The sequence below is a fragment of the Etheostoma cragini genome, chromosome 6, assembly GCF_013103735.1.
Source record: "Etheostoma cragini isolate CJK2018 chromosome 6, CSU_Ecrag_1.0, whole genome shotgun sequence".
In the NCBI taxonomy this organism is placed as follows: Eukaryota; Metazoa; Chordata; class Actinopteri; order Perciformes; family Percidae; genus Etheostoma; species Etheostoma cragini.
In genome coordinates this window covers 19,180,687-19,203,340 of record NC_048412.1, presented here as the reverse complement: position 1 = coordinate 19,203,340, position 22,654 = coordinate 19,180,687, and the positions used below count along the sequence as shown (strand labels likewise).

The window sequence follows — 22,654 nt, the reverse complement described above, 5'->3', positions numbered from 1 at the left end:
GGACCAACACGCAATTATGAAAGATATTGATACTTTATTGGAAAATTTCAGTGACCAATGTCTTTACATTCATCTTCAAAAATCAAAAAATATACGACAAAAATGTCCAGTTTTGATTCAACTAATGAAGTGTCCTCATTTGTTAATTTAGTATCAACATTTGAATTAAAAATAATATATTTGTGAATATTTATAAAAGCAAGTAACCAGCCTATCAGTGCATAATTTTAGAGCATAATACCAAATACATTACACATCACAAAAAATTTATAGAAACAGTGTGAATAAAAAAGGGTATAACATAAACAATTATTAACAGCAATCATCAGAAACAATAATGTTAAAATGATAGTTAAATTGAACACAGAGCAAAGTCCCTAAGATGTTAAAATGTTTGGACCCTCATCTAACACAGCGGAGTTTCAGATATGATAGAAATATACATCTTGTCTGGTCAGAAATTCAATTGGTTGTGATGTCCTCTTGAAAACGTCTTTGTGGTACATATTATGTTCTGTAGAATCCTTTGGACTTGGGGCTGAAATATAAAATGTCACAGGTTTCTTTTTGAGCTTTATAAAGAGACACAGACCTAGACAAAGCAAGATGTGTCATTTATTATTGTTTGTATCTTCATAAAACACCTTATGGCTAAAAGTATTTTTCACATTTCAGTGATGGATGTGTGTTTGTAGTTGTTTCATGAGTCCAGGAAATGGTTGTTACGTACTTTTTGCATTGGCAGAGTCGACGCCCGAGGTGCCTCATCTTCCGCTAATGTCCGCCACAGAGAGAGAGAATGACATTGAAAAAGAAAAACATATATACAGTATATATACAGTATAATATGTATACATACAGCATATAAGAGAGAGACAGAGAGAGAGAGAGAGAGAGATAAGTTACTGTCACACTCAGTCCTGTGTGATGGAACAGAAAGGAATAGTAATGGTTTAACTGTACTTGTCTGCGTTGGTAGAGGATGAACACGAGGATGAGTAGAAGGAAGATGACTGCGACACTGCATATGACCACCAGCATCCACACACTCAGTTTGGATTCTGTGTACAGCAGAGACAGACAGGCATCAAACAGTATACAGTAAAAATGACGTAAAACCAAGTTTCTGCCGTAAAAGAGAATGTGGCCACAGGGTCATGCCCAAGTCATATTTCCTGCTCTCCTCTCACTTCCTGCGCTCACCAATCTTCAGAGTGATCTCAGCCGACGTCAGCTCTGTGTTGTTCTGCCACAGAGCACACCTCCACTTTCCACCATCTCCTGTCCCCACTTCCGGGATGGTGAGATGGGTGGGGTGACCGTCAGATCCCAGAGATGAAGATGACAGGACCGATTGCTCAGGTGGGAACCACTTCAGTCGCAGGTCAGGGGGTAGCGGATGGCCGAGACTGCAAGTCAGGTTGAGCTGCTGGCCAGAAATTAGCTCTGTTCCTGGGGAGGAGGTGACTGGTGAGGGAGAATGGATGAAGAGCAGAGAGAAAGACATGAAAAAATATGAAATTTACAAGAAACTTTAACAGCCTGGGAACATATGGTGTTCTTCTTTCTTCTACATTTGATTATCTGAATAAAACTCAGCTTCTGTTACTGCAATGTGCCAGGAAAACTTGTTTTGTTTAAATAAAAACAGAAACAAAGCACAAACCACACTGCACATAGCATTAACAACACACTTAAATTAAATGAAAAGAAAAGAAAACCAGCATGGTCAGTAATGATATATTAAGTCATATTAAAAAAAAAAAAAATTTGACCTGAAACAAAAACGACTTGACCAGCTGATGGAGAGAAAAAACAATTTGAAACTTTTTTTACATTTGTCGATTAATTGTCCAAATAATTTTGAAATTCTTTCGCTGGTTTCAACCCCTCAAATGTGAATACTTGCTTGTTTCTTAAGACTTCTATTGTAATAAATTGAATATCTTTGGGCCTTGGATTGCTTGCTAAATAAATGCTCAGATAAAACTGAGAAATCTTGGTCTCACGACATAAATCCTTTAAACACAGAGTCCAATTAAAATTCCATGTGTTATCACTCTTCTGTTGGAGGGAAAGCTCGTTTTACTACAAGTGTATTAGTCACTTAATTAGAAACATGTCACACCAGGGACACTTCCAAATAAACTCTGCAGCACGGAGATAAAAACACTTGCACGGTACAACAGAGCAGAGGCAGAGAAAAGGCAAAGAAATGACAATCTCTAACTTGTTATGAATGACAATTAAGAAGGAAAAAAGGAACAGGAATTCAAGAAAATAAATTGGGACTCAACGACAACAAAAGAACAAGCGAACACAATTCCATGTGACGGCTGTGACTGCAAAACAGAGCTGAGCTCACACAACGCAATTTGTTTTGACTTACTTTGCAGCACCTTCACGTGTACAGTCCTGTTCAGAGACACACCATTTTTAAACCGCAGGGCGCATACATAATTTCCTCTGTCTTCTTCCCTTACTTGATTTATAGTCAAAGACAGATTTTTGTTTTTAGGGTCTTTTACAGTATGCCGTCCTCTGATTGGTCCTGCCTTCGAGGTCAGTGGATCTTCCAGAGAGAGGGAGAACAGCTCCTGTGGACTCAAGCCTGGTTCAGGGATGAATTGCCAGTGCAACTCCTGGATGTCCTTAGCTTTGATTTGTTCCCAAGAGATGTAAGAAGGAAGGGAACAGGGGATGGTGAGAAGCCGGGATGTAGACGTGTACTGAGGACTTAAAGGAGCTGGGGAGAGGTCTACATGAGGAGGAAAAGAGAAATGATGGTAACGTCATCTTTAAGATGAGGGTACACTACTGCAAAACTGATGCGTACATGCTTGTATACAGTAACTCACCAATAACCGTAACGTATACTTTGGCTAAACTCTCCTGTTCTTTTTTCACAACACAAGTCCAGTGGCCATTGTCCTGGCTTGTGGCTCTCCAATTGAGTTGTCCAGTCCTCATTTTAACTCCTTGGGGATTCAGCCAATGTATCTCTGGCTTTTTGTGTCCATCAGTTTCTGCATTGCAGGACAGAGCCACGTTTTCCCCAGGCAGCAGAGGAGCAGTTGGGTTCACACTCACTAGGAATGGAAATGATGAAAAGGATTAAAGGTTTGTTTTTTTCTTAATATTGTAGATAATTCAGTATTTTGACTTCTATTTAGCTGTACATTTCCATTAAGTAAACACGGTTTAACAAAAAAAATACATCAACAGTTAGATAAAAACCTGTTAAACACAAAGAACTAAGTGTACAGTAAGGAAACGTGTTGTTTAGCTTGACTACTGTGTTTGTTATGAGTTTATCCATTGGGTTTAGAAAAACCAAAAGGTTGTATAGCTTGACAAGTTAAACCCACAGCACACAGGTTAAAACATGAAAACATTCAAACAATACATTTTATAAAAAGCATACACTAGGTTTTACCATAGCAACCCATAGATTATGTTGAAAACAACAGTAGTATTGTAAGAAACTATAAATGTTATTTTAAATGAAACTGTCTCAGAGTGATTGTGTCATGACTTACAACACCTTATTCATACTCTTACCAGTGAGTTTGAGTAGTTTATATGTTTTCTTTACGTAAGTTTCACTTTGTACTTTACATTCATATTTAAATATCCCAAAGTCTTCTTGTTGGAGGTTTTTGATAATAAGTGAGTCGTCAGACAAGGCCAACCGGTCTTTCCAGGGTGAATCTGCAAGGCCAGAATGAAATGGTTGTTATTGTCAAATTTACCTTTATTTGTTTCAACTGTTGGTGGTAAAAACATGTTATCATATCTGTGAATAGGTCAATGCACTGTTCACCTTTATAGGTCCACGTGGTTCCCATGTTGTTGCGCCAGGCAATTTCAATGCCATTAAAGTACCAGTACACATATTTTTGTGAATCAACCCCTGGAGGCTTAAGGGTAACCGTCTCTCCCACCTGGACATAATATGTCAACTCTTGTGCCCCTAACGGAGTGAGAAAGATGTTACTGCACACGTTCATAAAACCAGACAGTCCCTAGTAAATTAATCATCTGCAAGCAGTGCATCTTACCTTTTGTTGACACAAGCACAGCGAGGAGAAGGACGGATTGAATTACGTTTTTCATTCACTAAAAAAAAGTTTAACAAGAAAATTACAGGTAACAAAAACATCATGTACAGCAGCTCTCACACACAATGCAGCCAAAAGACCTTCACATGAACATTACATTAAATAAAAATGTAATAGAACTAGTGATTGAATGTTTAAATTCATTAAAAGAAACAAGGAGCAGGTGTAAACTGCTAAAATGACATGTGATCTGCTCTTTGACAGATATTTCTTGATTTCTAGTCCAGTTTATTAAGCACTGCCAGTGCCTAGACTAAAGCATGAATACATCTTTTTACAATGTTACCTGCTAGATATAGTCAGACTTTATCTTTTTCTATATATATTTATATAAATGTACTAAGGTGCTAAATGTTGTCATTTAGCTTTTTAAAGTTCAAGCTATGCTCTATAACAGCTTGACTCAGTCCAAACAACTATAACTGTCTCATATAAAATCGAAAAACCTATCAGTCATCCAAGTTGTAATACGTTTTCAGCAGTCAAACTTTTAATACGAATTTATATTGTTGGGGTTGTCGGGCACTGGAGATGAAAAATAGATAAAAATACATGCATGGCGGGAAAAGGAGTGGGCAGAGTATTGAACAATATTATTGAAAGATCGCAATGCAATATTCAAAAAGTAGTATTTTCTTAAATGAATGTTGTAGAGACGTCCCACTTCATCATATATTTTGTCTGTATATCAACTTTTGCTGCAAGGAGACATTATTCAGCAGGAAGCGAAGAGGGGTTTGTGGTGGTCTTAGATTTGAAGAGATTTGAGAAGATAAAAGAAAAAGAGTTAAGAGAGCTGAGAGTAGGCGGCCTGTGGTGGGTTTTTGGATGAGAAGAAATATAGATGAGACATTGAGCTTAAGCTGGGTTGTGGTGGGCCTTGATTTAGTTAAGGTGCAGATTCTTATCCCAACCCTCCCTCTCTGCCTCTCACACCCCCTCTCTTCCTCCCCTGTTCTACGAAAGACGGATCTCTCCACGCTTAAACAGAGAAGAAAAGAGACCACACCACCAGCAGCACACCTAGACTGTGGTTTAAAAGTAGATGTTTCCCTTTTCTCTCTCCCTGTCTCCTCCCTTTATCATTCTGTCTTTCTCCCTTTGCATTTGTTTTTCTTCTCTCTAGTGTGTACAGCATGTGATTGTGCACAAAAACATATTTTCAAAGACTTTTACTGTTTTTTTTTATATTGATTAAACCCTTTAAAACAAAATATCAGTTCATATATTGAATTTATTTTTAAAACAAACCATTTAAATCAAAGAAATCTAGATAAAGCTCTTCCTTTTTTTATTAAAGATAATTCTTTGGGCATTTGACAGGACAGCTGAAGAAATGAAATTGGGAATGACATGCAGCACAGGGCCATGGGTTAGAGATGAACCCTGGACCGCTGCATCAAGGCATAAACCTCTATGTATATGGGTCCACGCTCTACCAACTAAGCTATCTGGACACCCTTGAAAGTCCAACTTTATCGACGGACTGTGAATATAACCACACAGGCCAGACAATTTCCTATGATGACGATGAAGTTGTTAGGTCCTAAGTCCCGCTTAAGGCCAAAAATGAGTGCCAGAGACTGAGATTGAAGATTTGTTTGTCAAGATTTAATTTTGACATCAAAAACAAATACGGAACACTGCTTATTAATATTTATTAGGTGTTTTGCTGGAAGACTAAAATAAATAACACTGTAAATAGGTGAGTAGACACGAGGAGCGGTGGCTTCAGATTTGTACCGGGCAAAAATTACAAATCATTACATAATAAGAATAAGAAAATAATAGGCTTGAGTTCAACATGAGATATATTTACAAGCTACTTGCAACTGCAATGTACATTGTGCTAATTATTTTCCATTGGAGTATTTGTTCCCTCTTAACCTATTACAACAATGCTTTGCAACAACGCATATCCTCGAAGGCTTGTAGAGCACCCTGGTCTCTGGTTTGTATCCGGCCAGGGACCTTTGCTACATATTGTCGTGTTGCTCTACTTGAAAGCATTAGGATGAATATTTCAAATATCTTAAAGTGACACTAATCCCAACACATTGATACAATTCTGTTTATGGCTTGAAAATGTTATGTAAGCCAATAACCTCGGGAAAAGCAACACTAAAGATTAAACTCTGATGTGTGTGATGTGTCTCAAAGTAAATGGTTTATGTATGTTTCCAACGTATCTATTAACAAATCAAGATCTGTAAACATATGAAGATAAATAGGAAATAAACAGTGTTGCATTATTTGTTATAATTGAGATCAGAGTTTGTATGAAAATAAAGAAAAGGGGAGAAGAAGAGACAGAGTGACGTACAAAGTCGTACAAACCACAACGATCACATCTGTAGTCAGGATGAAGCTTCAACAACAAGCAGAGATGAAGGGGGGAGGGTCGGGGGGGGAGGGGGGGGCGAGCAGAAAGAGGGAACAGACAGGCAGGATTACAGTATTATTTATTGATTGAAGTGTGTCTAATTGTTACTATTTGAATTCTTGTTTTGGGCTAAGCCTTTTTTCTTATTTTTACTTCTTAATGAATTACACGGAGATATAATGCATGCAGGTTAAGGAAACAAAATAGTTTGACGGAAAAAGCAGTGGTACACAAATTACTGGTACCTCAATGTGTTTACAGTACGCTCATATTGTCACGTTCTGTTTAAAAGTCCTTGTCAATTAAATTGACTAGTATAAAATGTCCTTCTGAATTAAATGTTTCTATGTAATCTGTAAATTGCGTACAAAGCGGCAGTTCACAACAGCGCCAAGTTTATGAATTCCAACAAAGTATTAAGCAAGAAAGACAAAATACAACAAAGACAACCAAAGAAAATTCTAAATGAATTGAGGTGCATTGACAATTTTATCAAAAACTCTATATTGTTTGTTGTTGATGATTCTTTTGTTTAATATATTATGTTGTGGCTTCTTTGTAGTTGTAATTAGAGGAATATATAAGTGTGACCTGTCGGCCCTGTGGGGACTGCAGGTGAAACAAGTTTATAATTCAAAATTAGCATCAGGTAAGAGAAAACATTTGACAGTGATATTTGTGTAAACAGCACTATGTGTTTTTATATTTTAAAATGTTACATGTTTATATGCATATTTAGCTAAAACCAAATTTTAATTACAATATACTCACATCGGTTGTTGAGTGCTAGGTGTCCCTCTGTGTTCAGTGATCCGGAGTTGGGTGGAAATGTTGAATATTTATCAAACAAACTCTCTTTTAAAGTAGCGTTGCACCTCCCTCCTCAATGATTGGTCTGGAAACAAAGCACACAGTCATCAATCAAACCCAAAATTGGAACAATGACCTTTGATTGGTTGTTACAGAGGAAGACGTCTCATCCCTATGTTTTTTTAAAACTAATTTAGAACAGTTTGAACTGATCACTTAACGTGTTGTTTAAGACAAAAATGTTTACCCTGCATAATAATATAAAAAGGATTTGGACAGTGTGATGCTGCCCTATTTTATCAGTACATTCTAATCTGTTCCTGGTCTTCTTTGCTCCTTTTTACTTTTTAATCTTTCCAACAGATAATCAAACAAGTAATCTCAATTGGATAAAATAGTTATTTGAGTTGCTGCCTGTCTGATAACAGAACATTTGTAAAAGGGTCTCCATGGACTCATTATCTATCTTTAGCATGTTCTAACTAGCACTTGGTCAGCTTGCGGCCTAATTTATAATAATTGCTCGGTTGATTTACTCCATGTCATATGACTGTACTGATTTAGATACATAATTGGTTTGTCAGAATTCAAGCCATGAACTGCTTGACCAATTTTCACAACAGCTGATAGATAAACAGTAAAAATGAAACAGTTCTTTTGTAAAAAAGCAATCAGATAAAGTGCCATGGGGAGAAATGAAAAGTTGTCGGGGAGATTGTCTCATTGTTTTTTAAAGAGTGTGAGTTTAGTATACTATGGTGTGTTGGATCTTGGTTCACCCCTGTTCAGGAGGTACTGGACCAGCTCCCCGTTTAAAGGGTCCGATCCTCTAAGCCCATGGGTATAACCCTATGACGTGCAGCTGAGGACTGTTTAAGCTGGTGTTGAAGAGATTCGCCTAACTTCTAAGTGTCTTCTTCCAAACTCCTACCGTGCTTTCTCTGAGACGGCACCTGACTGAATAGCCCTAGAGCCAGATGGCATGGTTGTCAGGATATTATTTAGTGGCCAGGAAAATAGGCCCCAAGGATAAGTTAATTTTGTTGAGTAGAGCAACCTATAAGAACTTTTGAAGATGTTAAACACACTTTACCTAATTAATTACCACCTTCATAAAGAAACAAATTCTGTGTCTACTAGGTATACTTTAAATTAAGTGATACATGTTTTATTGCAAATTTAAGCAAGGGCAAGCATACAACTTTACTGATTAGACTTTGTAAAATAAGTAAAACTGATTAACTGATACTGATTAAAACTTAATGATTTGTTGAACCGTTTAAAATGTAGTAATATTATAGGGAGTTGAGTAAATCACCCAGACGATTCCTCTCGTCCGACAATTTGAAAGTCTCAATCATGATGTTTAAGGTGAAAATGGTGTAACCGCTCTTGCGTATGTAAAAATACTAAATTAACCAAAGAAACATAAAAAATTCACAAAATGTATTACTTAAATCCCACCGTTTAAGTAACTTTGACGTTTTATAAGTTCAACACTGTTAGACACGTCTAATTTGTATCTGCTTGTTACAATAATGATATAACACTAGAGTACAAATACGAATACAAGATTCGGTACTTTATGTGCATCATTTTAGACACAGTTTCTTTTAATTCAGCGTGTTAGTTTGAATATTTGGCGGTAAAAAGAATTTCACTGGAATTTAAATTCAAACAAACTCTCATCCGCACGAGTTTGAACAAGATCCCACCAAACGGTCCACGCAGGTCGAAGAGCTAAACAGTTTCCCTGTATGCCTTCATCTAATCTAATTCTTGTTTTCTGCTCTGATTCATGAGGAATTAATATTCACTGATAATTTACAAGATGGTTAGAATTAACAAAGCAACTGAGAACAGCCTGCGCAGGGATTAAACAAACATGGAAATGTCAAGCGCAGGTTTCATTTGTCTCTAAATAAATACTAATAACATATGGCCCTGCACTCATTTACACCATGCTGTGCTGTTCCTGGTGGACCGGTGCACCGTGAACCCATTGAGGAGAAATGATCGTTTTTTCGTATCTATATTTTGATAACAGAGATTTGCTACAGTTTAAAGTATAAAGGCCCATGGCCTTGTTCAGCCAGTTTTTAATTTCACATTTTGTTCACTATTTTAGTGATGTGAAGAAAATCCATTGTCAGTCATCCAGTGTAAAGTTCAGGTTGCGTTCTGCATGACAAGTGGTTCTTGTAATTTTTTGTTAAATGTACACCTGTGCGGGGGCCAAACATCTGCTTGTGCTTATCGCCACTCCTGACCTGCTGTAGTCACGTCTGCACTCAATTCAACAGTAATGTAACATCTGTGGATCTCTGTCTGTTGTTGAGTTTGTCTCTAACAGTTCATTGTGGTACTTACTGAAGTAATGCACACAACTGCAAAGATTGTTACTGTTACAATACTGCTTCATAACTGTGCTCATGTGGTATCATCGTCATTACAGGAGTTAAACACTGAGAGTAAAATGTTCTCCAATGATTATTTATACATTTCAAACAAATCGCAAGGTTTTTGAAAAGGTAAAGGAGTGTAAATGAAACTGGAACGGCCGCCAAAGTTGTCACAAGTTTCTTTTTCTTTGTTTCTTCACAGCTAAACTTGGTAACCACTTAAAAATCTGTTCATTATTACCTAAAATCACAAAAGAAAGTTTGCAAATCAGCCACTTTTGCTTAATTTCAGACTTTAAGTGGTCAAATATAAGGTAACAACACAGTAAAGATAGCTCGAAGGTTTTAAAAGAAGCATTTTTATTACAACGTTTTCTTGTACCATGCACATTGAAATTTGGTTTTTAGGCCTTTTAACAAAATAGAAATTCATCTTTATATGACAATGAATTGATCCGTCTGAGGCCAAGCTAACGAATGAGAGCTACAGTGATCATTAAGGGTCTGGAGCTGCAGAAACACACTGCTGAGGTGGTGAAGAAACACTCACCACAACAAGGACAAAACAAACATCTCGCACACGTCTCATGTGTCTCTCTGAGGTTTGTGTGCCTGCCTCTGTACTGCCTTCATAAAGGGCTCACACCTGCTTCTGTTCCCTCTGAGCTCAAAATGAAACAAGCCTTTTGTTTGCTCCTTAGAATAAATACTTTCAAGTTATGGCCGCCATCAAGAAACATTTACTTCTAGGGCCTGGCGTGTAAATGAGTCTTCTTTTACAGAACATCTAGACATTAATGTGTCACAAAGACTAGGTTACAATTTGACACTCTCTCAGTGGATACATATCTGTTTTCTAGCTGTGATTTTGATGGAAAACACCTGAAAGTGAGGACTCCCTCATTAGTCACACACCCAACAGGGGAGTGTAGACCACATCGTTTCATTACTGAAAGAGAAAAAGACTTAAAGTGTGGGCCACAAGCAAGAATGAAGGGTGATTCACTTATTTCATATATATATCTCTTTGCTTCCTCATCCTTTATTCACTCCTACAGAGGATTTCCCTCACCATGCAACCTCTGTTTTTTGTGTGTTTTATAACCGTTTCAAGGCAGACAAATGGTGTGTGATTTAACTGAGGCAGGTAGCTTAAACCCTGGAGGATGTCTGAAGCCCTGCATAGACAGGAAGGTACCAAGATTATACTGTATGTGACTTTTGTGAACGTTTCACGTTTCATTAACAAAATGTCAGTGGAAAAGAGGTTGAGAATCAGAAACAAGTGACATTCTGCTCAAGGACTGAAAACAGTTAGTCTGTTTCGTCATGAGGGGGAACTTCATTCAAACTTCTTTGAAACTTCACTTGTGAAACACTACATGTCTCTCCCACTCACCACTCCATCTCCATCATTAGTACACATTGATTGTTATTTTTGGGTGTTGCTGTATAGTTTGTAGGCTGCTGCACAATTATTTCATCAGAATGGAAAAATGGGTATCTTTGGTTACAGTGAACTTAGAGTCAAAAACAAGCAGGACTGTCATGTTGTTGTACTGTAAAGTCATGTTTGGGTGATACACCTTAGAAACTCAAAACAAGCAGAATTATATTCGTCAATCGGAAACATGGCTCGCAAGAGACGCACACGGTTCATGATAAAGCATACTGTTACTGTAAAGTTGTCAGTAACATAATGCTGATTTGCTGAAGTTTAATGATGATGTTGATCGTGCCATGGAAAATATGATGTACCTTCCCACAGCAGCTACATTACTGCATACAACAATAACTATTTCTGTGGTTTTTGTGACTACCTTCCTGTGAATATTCAATTATCCACAGTACTGTCAGCATTTGTTCTCTCTATTAAGAGGTGAACTTGCGTGTGGAAGCGAGGGTTGCTCAAAGAAGTCTGATGAAGCACAGATTAAAAAGTAAACCCTGCTGTCAGAAATACAATATCACTCAATAAATATATGTGTATGTTTCTGTGTACTGGCTGGGAAAAGAGCTATCCCTCTAGACAATCAATCTAAATCTCAAAATAGCTTCCCTGCTAACCCCCAACTTCCAATGTCATAGCAATAATGAACGTTTCTTTTCGGATGCATTACAGTAAATTCAGGTTAACTATATTTAGTAGAACATTATGCTGTATGTTGAGTATGATATTAAAGAAAAATGTATATATATATATAGATATGTGTATATATTTTTGTGCGCATACTAAGCTATTAAAATAACAATTGTGCAAAGATTGTATAAATCATCTTTTAATGTCACACATACATGTGGCACAGTAAATCCTCATGATTAACTATATCTTTGGATGGCTATCTTAGTGACTATAGGCCAGCAAGCACGGCATCAGTGGGGATTTATATTTGCTAATTTTAAATTGGAATTATGTTGTAATAAGACGTTTTAATGTTTTTGAAAAAAACTTTTCCGAAATTGACAAAAATTTGGAGGCTCCCCCAAGGGGTCCCGGACCCCCTGTTGAGGATCTCTGGGTTAACGGTTAAGTCTCACAACCTCAAACACATCATCCTCAGTTCAAGTTAAGCCATAGACAGTTGTTGCAGTGGTGGAATGTAAATACATACTACATACTTCTACATAATACTGTACTCAAGGAAATTTTGAGGCATTTATTTCCCTTTTATGCTACTTTCTTCATCTACTCCACTACATCCCAGAGGCAAATATGATAATCTTTAATGATTGTGATGAACTGAAGGATGAAGAGCTTCTTTATCTGTTCATAAAATTCTTCTACTACTTTAGCTAAATTTATTCATTTAATACTTTCTTGGTTCAGTTGGAAATCGTCACAAAGATAAAACAGGGCTGTTTGTCGAATAAAATGTTGACTTTTTAGAAATGCGTGGTTCTAGCAGGACAGCAACGCTACAAACATACGAGGATCTCATAGATTATGATGCATTGCTGTAAATGAATCTACCCAACAGAAAATAAAGTACTTAGAATTAGCACAACCTTAAACATCTACAGCAGTAAAATACAACATACCTAGTAATGCAGCAGTAATATGAATCCAGAAACATCAGGTAGAATACTAAGACACTGACAGGCAAGATTTTAAGTACTTCAAGTACATTTGACTGATAATACTAAATGCACAACTATTACGTGTAGAGGAGTGTTTTCATAGTGTGGTATTAGTACTTTTACTTAAGTAACTGATCTGAATGCTTATTCCACCATTGGTTGCATATTGCACCACATTTTCTGTCAATTAAACACTGTCAACAATCAAATATAGGCAAAAATACTCCCTAAATGAAATACACTCGCTTTAAGTACAGACGTAGAACATTTACAGATGTAGACTCCGAAATAGACAACTGCTCTCCTGTTGTGCTACACTCTGGGAAGCTTAGCTGTCTAACAGCAGCTAATACATTTGTTTACAAATGCAACACATTCTACAACTGCTGCTTAAAAACTGTCATGCTACATCAATCCAGTAGCTCCAACCTAAATTAGGAATTAGATGATTTTCAGTAAGATTTCTCTAAAATGTGTCTTATGTTACAAGCACAGTCCAAGGCGCATAAATGAGAATAACAGAAATTATCGTTAACATACACACATAGCAAAATATTATAAACACAGACAGTTGGAGTGCACTTATTGCTCAGCGTCCAACATACACAGGTGCACACATCTACCTCATAAGAGCAACATCGGTTTTCATATTTCGTTTCCTGCTTCAACTAACTTTGCTCTTGGCCTTCTGGGAACCATCTTATTGTTTATCAGTTTAACATTAAAGTTGCAAAGCTGATTCACATTGTCAGCAATGAAGGAGCATCACTTAACTGCCAATCTTTTACAAAAGAAACAACAGACCAGAGAATGCATATTTTCAAGCGAAGACACTCATCCAAATCTGCACTGACAGCTGAAACCTAGAGGAACTGAAGCTAAACATTAGACAAGTTCACAGAATGGGAAATCACCCATCAAGTGATTATTTAAAATGTAAGGATTGTGGATCATTTAAAAAGGAAGTGTGCACTTTGTTCCTGCAGTATGAGCCCAGGTCAAACTCACGTATCAATGTGTTGATTGCTGCACCTCTTTAAGCAGCCAACAAATGCTGTTTGGCACTCAACACGAAAATGACACACACAGTTGAACCAGGTGTTTACATGGCTTTGTTCTACTATTGTTAGTGTTCACAATAAACACACTTTATACACTGTGTCACCGTTTTCTCATGTATTGGATACATGGAATGATAACCCAAATGGAAATAGAAGAGGGAGGGAGGGGAAATTTCAGTTTCACTTTGTGTGTGTGTGTGTATGTGTGTGTGTGTGTGTGTGTGTGTGTGTGTGTGTTCATTTGTGTATGACAGACAATGAGACTGAGAACTGAGTAATAGCCATGAAAAGGGAATCCTGTTGTCTCATAGATACATATTAAATTTTCATAACAAAGTAAGGGAAACACAACTTGTTAATCGCCTACAAAAGAAACAAAAAGTACACATCCAGGCACTAAATATGAATGTTGACATGCTTCTCGCCGCTCTAAGAGAAAATACATTACTTTTTTTTCTGTTACCCACTATGATGTAGTCTATTATTTTGTCTCTGTCCTTGATCAAACGTGGTTTGAAAAAAAAAACCTGGGTGTGATCATGTTATTGTGCAATCTGTTGTGCAATACAGGTTAATAAAGTCACTTCAGTAACCTAGAGTCAATACAGCTGCACCTCTGTTGGCCACTGTTTGCCTCTGTTTCCAAACTAATGGCAAAACCCCCCAAAACAATTACAGGACAGTACAAGTCTGTCAGCACCACCAGGCAAAATACCAAGGGCCTGCTGACTGCAAACCTGCAACCAAATACTGAACATGAAAATCCATATAGTTTGTTATATAGATAGGCTGTTTTAAAAAAGAAAAAAAAATGTAATTAACATTTAAACACATGTTGGGTTGACTAAACGTGTGGATCCATGTGTTGGAAATGTTACTTTTCCACACACAGATAATGTGAACTGTCTTAAATTAAAGCGCAGCGTCAACTTTCATATCAAATGTGTCCAAAATAACGAGTCAACACAACACAAACGTATCACTCTCAATCTACATGGACTATACCGACAAAATAGTCACAAAATAGTCACAAAGGTGTTTTCCGTATTGACAGCACAGTATTATATAATGTAGGCCTTCCTAGGGAACATCTTGTAAACTTATGGGTGTTTAGACTAGTTTTAGTGTTAGTGAATACAGTGTGGACTATCATGGAAAAGGATAGGAGATCTCTTCTGTGACTAATAACGCTGTAAAACAATTAGCATTAATGCACCTGGGTAAAAAGCATAAGTAAGTGGGTATTTGCTTTTGCTATGTTCAGTTCAGTTCAATTCAAAATACTTCATTTGTTCCTCAAAGAGCAATCGGCAAGCGGTTTAACAAACCTGAAGACACACAAACCATTTATTCACATATATAAAAACAATCCCAAAAAAAGTCCAAATATGCAGGGTGTATGGCCAATCCGTAGCTGACCAAAACCAAGAAGAGACAATATGTCAAAATGTACAAATGTGCAAGGTATGCCGCGCCTGTCAACAAGTCGTATGGCTTCTGGCAACAGTACACAAGCAGGTGTATCCCTGTGTCAACGTGTACAGTAGAAGTACAATATGTACTTCAGTAACTGTGTAGGATCAGCCAATTTGTTACGTTCCAAATAATGTTTGGGTTAATATTATCTTTTAACACTTCCTGTGTTTATGGTCCAAAAGTGAGAAACAAATCATGTGAATCACAAGTTGATAACAAACAGACTTTTGTTCAGAGATACCGGCACCAAATTAGGATTGGGACTGAATTAATCAGTTAACAGTGTAAAGAGGTTTTCAAAAATGTCATTTAGTGACCGGTTAATTTCAGATTACTTGACAAACAAGACTTGACAGCATTTGACAATATGTTACGGAAAGTGCCAACCAAACAGACTCTAAATTTGATTTGAGTTTGTCTTCAGTGTTAGATTTGATGAAGGTTTTCATATGTATTATGTTTTCCTGCATTAAGCTTCGACCATTTACAATTTGATTCTTGTGCTCCGTGTTGAATTGTTGAGTTACTTTATGTTTTTATATGCTAATTGCAACATATGTGGACTACGACAAGTACATATGCGTAGTACATATGCGTACACGTTATGTTACAGCATACATCACATTTCTTAAGGCATTATTGAAAGCACATTGAAAGCTTTTTGTTCAGTCAGCCACTTCTGAAATCCTTAATTCATAATGAGTGATACCATGAACCTGAAAAGGGGTTCAGTTCTGGCATGGTGTGGATCTCAATCATTTGATCCATAAAACATATTTTACATACACTTCACATGACCCAAAATACATGAACAAAACAAGATATCATTACTGTGTCTCTTTTAAGGCTGTTTCAAAGCCATTTTGTGAACGTTTTTATGATGCCAATGATCACTCTTGACTCAACAGAAGACTACATTATTTGCATCAAATAACCTACAAAACAGTGTAATTTCCCTGTTGAATACTTTGTATTTCAGTTAACAGCTTATGTGAACACACAAAATTAGTTTAAATATTTTAAATAAATTGGTGTTTGAAAGTTGACAACAATCTGTCACGTTGGCCAGTTGTAAGGCCACAAAGATGCACCCCTTAGCAACAACTGACACCAACAGTTAACAGGAATAAGATATGGGTTAAACATTCAAAATCTCCAGGGTTTAAAACGGTTCATGTTTCCGGAGATTTTTGTCTAAAAGAATTAGTTTGTGTTCCACTTGCATATGACACCCCATCAATTGCAAAATCAACTAAATGTCGCCGACGTTATTGCACAAGTTTTGAACTTCACACTTCAAAAACTGAGTAACAGAGAATTCTATTTTAGGCATTTCTGATTTGTGAGCTTAAAAACCTTCTTAGGGTGAAATCAATGCATTGAGGCTGATACATTTAAGTTACTTAAGGCTTGTGAAGAAACAAGCAAATCATTCAGCGTATTTTACTCGATCCAACTCATGTTTCGTTGAGCTAAATATTACAAGACGTTGACCCAGAACAATGGAGATAATCTGGCTCATTGAGTACTTGTAATTATTGAAATCACACTAAGGCCAACACATAACAATGAGTATGTGGATCAAAAGACAGAGAGATTTAAAAATGTGTGCTGGGAAGCTTCTGTCTATGAGGTGCATCTCAGGTAGTTTTTGTCAGTATCAGTAGAAACAATGTGTCCTTGTAGACAGACATGTTGCTATCCTGACTTGCGCATCTTCCCTCTATAAGAAAATCCCTTAAATCGGCTTTACAAACTACTGAGTTTACATATATATATATTGTATGTTAAGAAGTACTTACATGTGATGTTCTCAGTGCAGCGATGTGTTCAGCTCTGACATTTGGTAGACTGTACGCATTGCAGGTGGCTCTTTCACTCTCACACACACACACACACACACACACACACTCTCTCACACACACACACACACACACACACACACACACACACAGACAGGAAGTCAAACACCACTATGATCCCATCCTTTCTGCCATGTACTAAATGTATTACAAAGATGAGGATGACATAGTCACACACATTCGCATAATGTAGAAGTTTTGTGTAGTAGTTTCATGTAAGAAAAAAACAGAATTCCTTAACTCATGTAAGACATCAAGTATGTTTTTAATCTTAAATACAAACAAGGTGTATGTATGTATGTATGTATGTATGTATGTATGTATGTATGTATGTATGTATGTATGTATGTATGTTTGTATGTGTCTACGTATGTATGTATGTCTTGTGTTACCGTTTAAAACAGGTGTTCACTGTGTGTTTCATTACATGACGCGCTGCACTGGTGTCAACAGCTGCGTGTCAACAACTGCACCAGTTGTGGGGAATTCAGAGCTTCTAAACAAATGTAGACACCATTTAAAACATTCTAAAGAGTATAGGAGAGTAAAGATAGTGTTTGATATAAGTTTAAACAAGATTAAAGATATAATCAGTGTTCTTTAAACGCTCTTTTGGCTTGGGTTGGCATAGTTTCTTGAAATAGCTATTAAACGTCTATCCCAGCAGTAATTAGCCCTCTATAAAGAAAAACATCACACATTTAGTTTTGGGTTGTTTTATCTCATGTACAGAAGCCTCCCTTGTCTGTGAAATGAGGATAGAAATAATGTAGCAAATTTTGCAGTTGGGTAGCCTTAAAGTTTATTGGAAAAAAGACAAAACTTCAAAACACTACTATTGTCTTTTCATTTAGGCCAAAGCCTACAGAAATAAAGACAACCTCTACATAGACATCTCTCAAATACACAGAATCACAAGAAAGAAAACATTAAAATCAGCTGGATGAAATTTATGATGGAAAGCACATTAGATAACCGTAATCAAGGATATTCATAACATGTTTTTATGCTGCATTAATGAAAAAAAAAAAAAAAAAAAAAGTACAGACTGTTGCTGTTTTCTCTCGCAGTGGAGGAGCCTATTTGCACTCAGTACACTGGTTATATTTGGTGGAAATTTCATCTCAAGCATTCAAAAGCCCATTTACATTCATTCCATATTCACACTGGGGTTCTCTTTAACTCGCTCTCTCCTCATCTTGATCTATTCCTCTTTCCCTTCCTCACTCTTTTCTTTTTTCATCTATCTTTCCTTTCTTGGATCAGTCTTTCATCTCACGCTAGCAGGGGTTGTAAAGGGAGGGCTGATGGCTTCTCTTTCCTGCGTCCTTGCTGCGGTTTTGCTGCAGCTGCTGGGCTGCGATAAAGAAAGGAAAGAGGAGAAGTTTTCACACTAATTACAACACTATAATGAAGCACTTGGTAAAAGGCGCAGTGAAAATGAAGGTCAAACTTTCATTAATATAAAGTGAATAGGGTCCATTAGAAAGCATTTGAAAAGTGACCAGAGATTACTGGAGAGGGGATAAAGTTTAGTTTTTTTTTCAAGATAGAAGCAAGTTAAGAACATTTACTGGTGACACTGGCAGTACATCTTGGGGTTTAGCGGCTGTCGGCCATTCCTCAGCATTCCTCCATTCTGCAGCAGAAAGAAACGCCAATATACAGTATATAGTGTACATTTTTTGCCTCAGTAACCCATCCCTCTTTCAACTATCTCCAAGTGAGTGTAGGAAGATTTTGTGGCTGGTTGTCTTGACTTACCTTCCTTCTTTTGATCCTCTTGCACAAGACAATGACAAAGACCATCAGGAGAACCACAGCCAGGCAGCCTACTCCAACTGCAACCCACATCCACCAGCTGAGGCCCAGCAGCACAACATCAGTGGATGGAGGGGGATTAAAGCCTGGTTAAGCCATGAAAACAGACCACGGCAGAAAGGGCGGAATCAATGACACACGCAGTGAAGAATCATTTTCGTTAATATGTGCTCATAGAGGATTTAAGCAAACAAACACAAGCAGTACGCACAGTGAGGGCAAGTTGGCTTACTGACGTCCTTTGAGCTTGTTGAAGAGGATGGTGCAGTTGTTTTAGGAACAGGATCTAAAAGCAAAAACACAGCATAACTTGCTTTTGCCAGTGGCCACACAGGTCGCTTTTGTTGTGGGTAAAACCAAATGCAAAGACTGGCAAAAGCCAGTGTCCTACCTCGGACTTTGATTTCTAGGCTCTCAATATATGTCCCCCCTTCATAGGCGAACATACACTGCCAGTTCCCTTCATCAGAGTGGGCTACAGATTTGAGTTGAACAGTCTGTGACCCTGAATTTGTACTTCCATCTGGCCTCTTCCACTGCACTGGAGAGTCAGGGGGGTTCAGACCTTTTACTCGACACTGGAGCGTAGCCTCACTCCCCAGCTGGAGCTCACTAGAAGGGCTGGCTGAGACTGATGCAGAGAAGGACAACAGACGGGGAAGAGTAAACAGTGAGAATCACAAAGAGAAAGGGGAGGCCATGCCGAACAAAGGACTGTCCAGATCATTAGGAATGTGACCCATCCTCATGACATAATAAGAAGAGCTAAATTAATATGTATCCCTTATTGTATGACTTGTTACTTATGGTCACAGCTTTAAAGACTGGAACATCTAAATTGAAGGATATTACATCAGGAAAGTAAAGGGGCACATCATTGATTTTACACATGAAGGTCAGTTTATTAATTATAAGAACTGCTGCTCAACTTGTGAACATAGTTGTAGACTAGGGAGCTTTGTACTATACTACTGCTGCTACTAATAATAATAGTAATAATAATACTCACTTGTATTTCTGAGTGTGTAAAGATGCATTAGTAAATTGCTGGAATACCCACCCTTTGTAACACGTGTGTGTGTTTGTGGGTATTTGTTTATTAAAGGCATAACATTTGTATTAAGTCAATTCTACAAAAGTTACTTTAACTGTTAAGTACATTTGCCAAAAGTATTCCAACAAGTAAACTGTTCAAAGAGTCAGAACCATTATTTAATTTTCTTTTAGGATACGTAATTCCTAGTTGTAGGTAAACCCTATCCACTCTCTATTATGCTAGAAATTATTTGCAGATAAAACGTTTTCAGGGACTTCCGCTCACCTGAGACGACAAGAAGTGTAACTTCTTTCCTTTTCCCATCTGCTATGCAAATGAACTTTCCAGCATCTTCTTCCGTCACTCCAGAGATCTCCAGACTGGTACCCCTTAACTTCATATTATCTTTATGTTTAGGACCTAAAGCCAAAAATACACGTTAACAAGCAAAAGTGTTAGGAACAATATGTTGTTCTGTAGGTAATGTCAACTTCACAAAAGCAAAGTCTGTGTGTACCTTTGACTGGGAAGCCCGTCTTTAGATTAACTCTGATAATCGGGTCATTTCCACGATTCCACACCAGGTTTTGAGTGTGTGTCTCGACACTACACTGGAAGGTGGCCTTCTGCCCTGGTTTTTTGAGGATCACCTCGCCTGCAGCAGAGAGTGCACCCAGCACTGAATAGAGAGAAGAGAGATCCCATTCATGAAGCACACTTCATTTAGTATTTAGGGGTGCACGATTCAGAAAATGTCATGATTCAATATAGATTTTTAGGCTCAAGATTCAATTCAAAATCTATTTTCAATTATAAAACGATTCTCGATTCAAAAACGATTCGAAGTGTGTAAATGTAATTACTTTTCCAAAGAGATTGCAGAAGACATAAAATTAAAAAAAAATACGATTTATGGAATTCTGTGAATCGATTTTGAATTGGTAGAGCGTGAATCACAATACGAGCGTGAATCGATTTTTTTGCACATCCCAACTTAGTATGATACATTTACAGGAGAACACCACAAAGCCTGTGTATTAAGACAAGGACAAACTGATATTATTGCAACATGTTCTTGTTACATTGCCTTAGGGATGCATATAGTTAATCTGAAGTTAAAGAGCGATATATCAGGTTGAATTTAGGCAGTGAAATACAACTGCAGCCATTTTCCAGGTAGATTAAGAGTATTGTAAACATAAAGGGACATACAAGCATCTACTTGTTGCAACGACTTTATGTAGCCTGGTAAAATATTTTCACTCACCAAACCCAAACCACACGATTGTCTTCATTTTGAATGCTGGGTCTAAGGGGTACAATTACACAAATGTACATTTCAGTAAAAGTAGAAATAACAAAACCAAATTGAATGCAGTTGTTCACAGTGTGAAAGCAAACATTTCCAGGTTAGAAATACCACACAGCTTCTGTTTGAGATGAACATTTTACACAAAACCTGTGTGATCCCTAACCACGAGCTAGCTCTCTACTTCCTTCCTCTGGTATTAAACATTTAAAACTTGCTTCGTAGACTTGCATAAAAACTTAAAACAAATGTCACTGTTAAAATAGTCAGCATATGTTTTGGCTCTTTTGCATTTAATTAACATGCTCAATAATGCTTGTGAAGTTTGTTTGTTGTAGATATGGATCCGATAGTAGATCAGAAATAAGAAGTTTGTTTAAAAAGTAATACTTTTGTTGTACACTTCTCTTTACTAATACGGCAAACTAAAATCCCATAAAATCTGTTTTTGAACATTTTAAGAATTACATTCAGCAGCTGAAAATAATAACTTAAACACTTTCTCATTTGAAAGCCACAAATTATATCTTTGTATTGAAGTTTTTGGATAACCACAACAATTACAATGTAAATTAATATTTTAGAAAACTTCAGAAATTAATCTAAAAAGTCTAATTTGACATTATCAATATATTCCACCCCAATGACTAAACAAGAGTTACAAATAAAAATCATAAAAAATCTTTCATCCTTAAAACTAGATCCGACTAAAGGCTTGCTCACACACATAATTCTTCATATGTATCCAGGGTCCGTCCTTAAGCTTCTACAAAAGATTAATTACAGAGAAATGAGGACTGACACTAGCCAATTATTAAGTGTTTAATGTACAAATTTATTATTAAATTGGTTCATCCGCCATTATGTTGTGTAGTTTGGACTAGGTTTCGGAAGAAAAGAAAAAAGGATTCAAAATAGGCCCATTAAACCCATTAATTGCTTTTACAATACAAAACTTGATTTATTTATCTAGTTTTAAAACTTACCTTAATTTTGAAAGTTATTGAAGATCAAAATCTTTCCTCATCCTCTTGTACTTCACCTCATCGAAAACAAGAGCACAAGGATGCAAACTGTAGAACGCGGAAGACATCTGAAAAGAAACATGCACTTTGGAAAGTAGTAGGCTTGTGCAAACCCCGTGCTGTTTGTGGGTTTGCTGTTCATGCCTGCGCTTTTCTCGCAAACTAGGCCTGGGATTTAGTATGCAGTGAAAAACAGACATTAACTATATTAAGTTCTGTGTTTTCCCAGACAATTTGTAGGACTTTGAAAACTCAGCATTCATTTTTTAA

The 22,654-nt window shown here is 37.1% G+C and overlaps 2 protein-coding genes across 4 annotated transcripts; both read right to left on the bottom strand.

Moving 5' to 3' along the window:
• Positions 1–17: 17 nt before the first annotated feature.
• cd4-1 (CD4-1 molecule) lies at positions 18–17,215 on the bottom strand. Of its 2 annotated transcripts, XM_034874246.1 has the most exons (12): positions 17,134–17,215; positions 7,276–7,399; positions 4,779–4,784; positions 4,062–4,119; positions 3,824–3,973; positions 3,562–3,711; positions 2,859–3,089; positions 2,390–2,758; positions 1,204–1,467; positions 964–1,061; positions 731–774; positions 18–538 (listed from the first exon to the last, which is right to left on the bottom strand). In XM_034874246.1, the coding sequence occupies exons 4-12, from the start codon at positions 4,114–4,116 to the stop codon at positions 508–510; spliced, it is 1,392 nt and encodes a 463-aa protein (XP_034730137.1). In that variant the 5' UTR covers positions 4,117–4,119; positions 4,779–4,784; positions 7,276–7,399; positions 17,134–17,215; the 3' UTR covers positions 18–507. The 2 variants fall into 2 exon arrangements, with proteins under 2 accessions (XP_034730137.1, XP_034730138.1); XM_034874247.1 differs by lacking the exon at positions 4,779–4,784.
• Positions 17,216–17,978: 763 nt separating this feature from the next.
• On the bottom strand, positions 17,979–22,616 carry cd4-2.2 (CD4-2 molecule, tandem duplicate 2). Of its 2 annotated transcripts, none has more exons than XM_034874304.1 (9): positions 22,346–22,616; positions 21,318–21,359; positions 20,568–20,729; positions 20,336–20,470; positions 19,406–19,645; positions 19,226–19,300; positions 18,954–19,100; positions 18,768–18,825; positions 17,979–18,550 (listed from the first exon to the last, which is right to left on the bottom strand). In XM_034874304.1, exons 2-9 carry the CDS (start codon positions 21,343–21,345, stop codon positions 18,469–18,471), a joined length of 927 nt encoding a protein of 308 aa, XP_034730195.1. In that variant the 5' UTR covers positions 21,346–21,359; positions 22,346–22,616; the 3' UTR covers positions 17,979–18,468. The 2 variants fall into 2 exon arrangements, with proteins under 2 accessions (XP_034730195.1, XP_034730196.1); XM_034874305.1 differs by having other exon boundaries at positions 19,247–19,300; positions 22,346–22,615.
• Between the last annotated feature and the right edge of the window lie 38 nt (positions 22,617–22,654).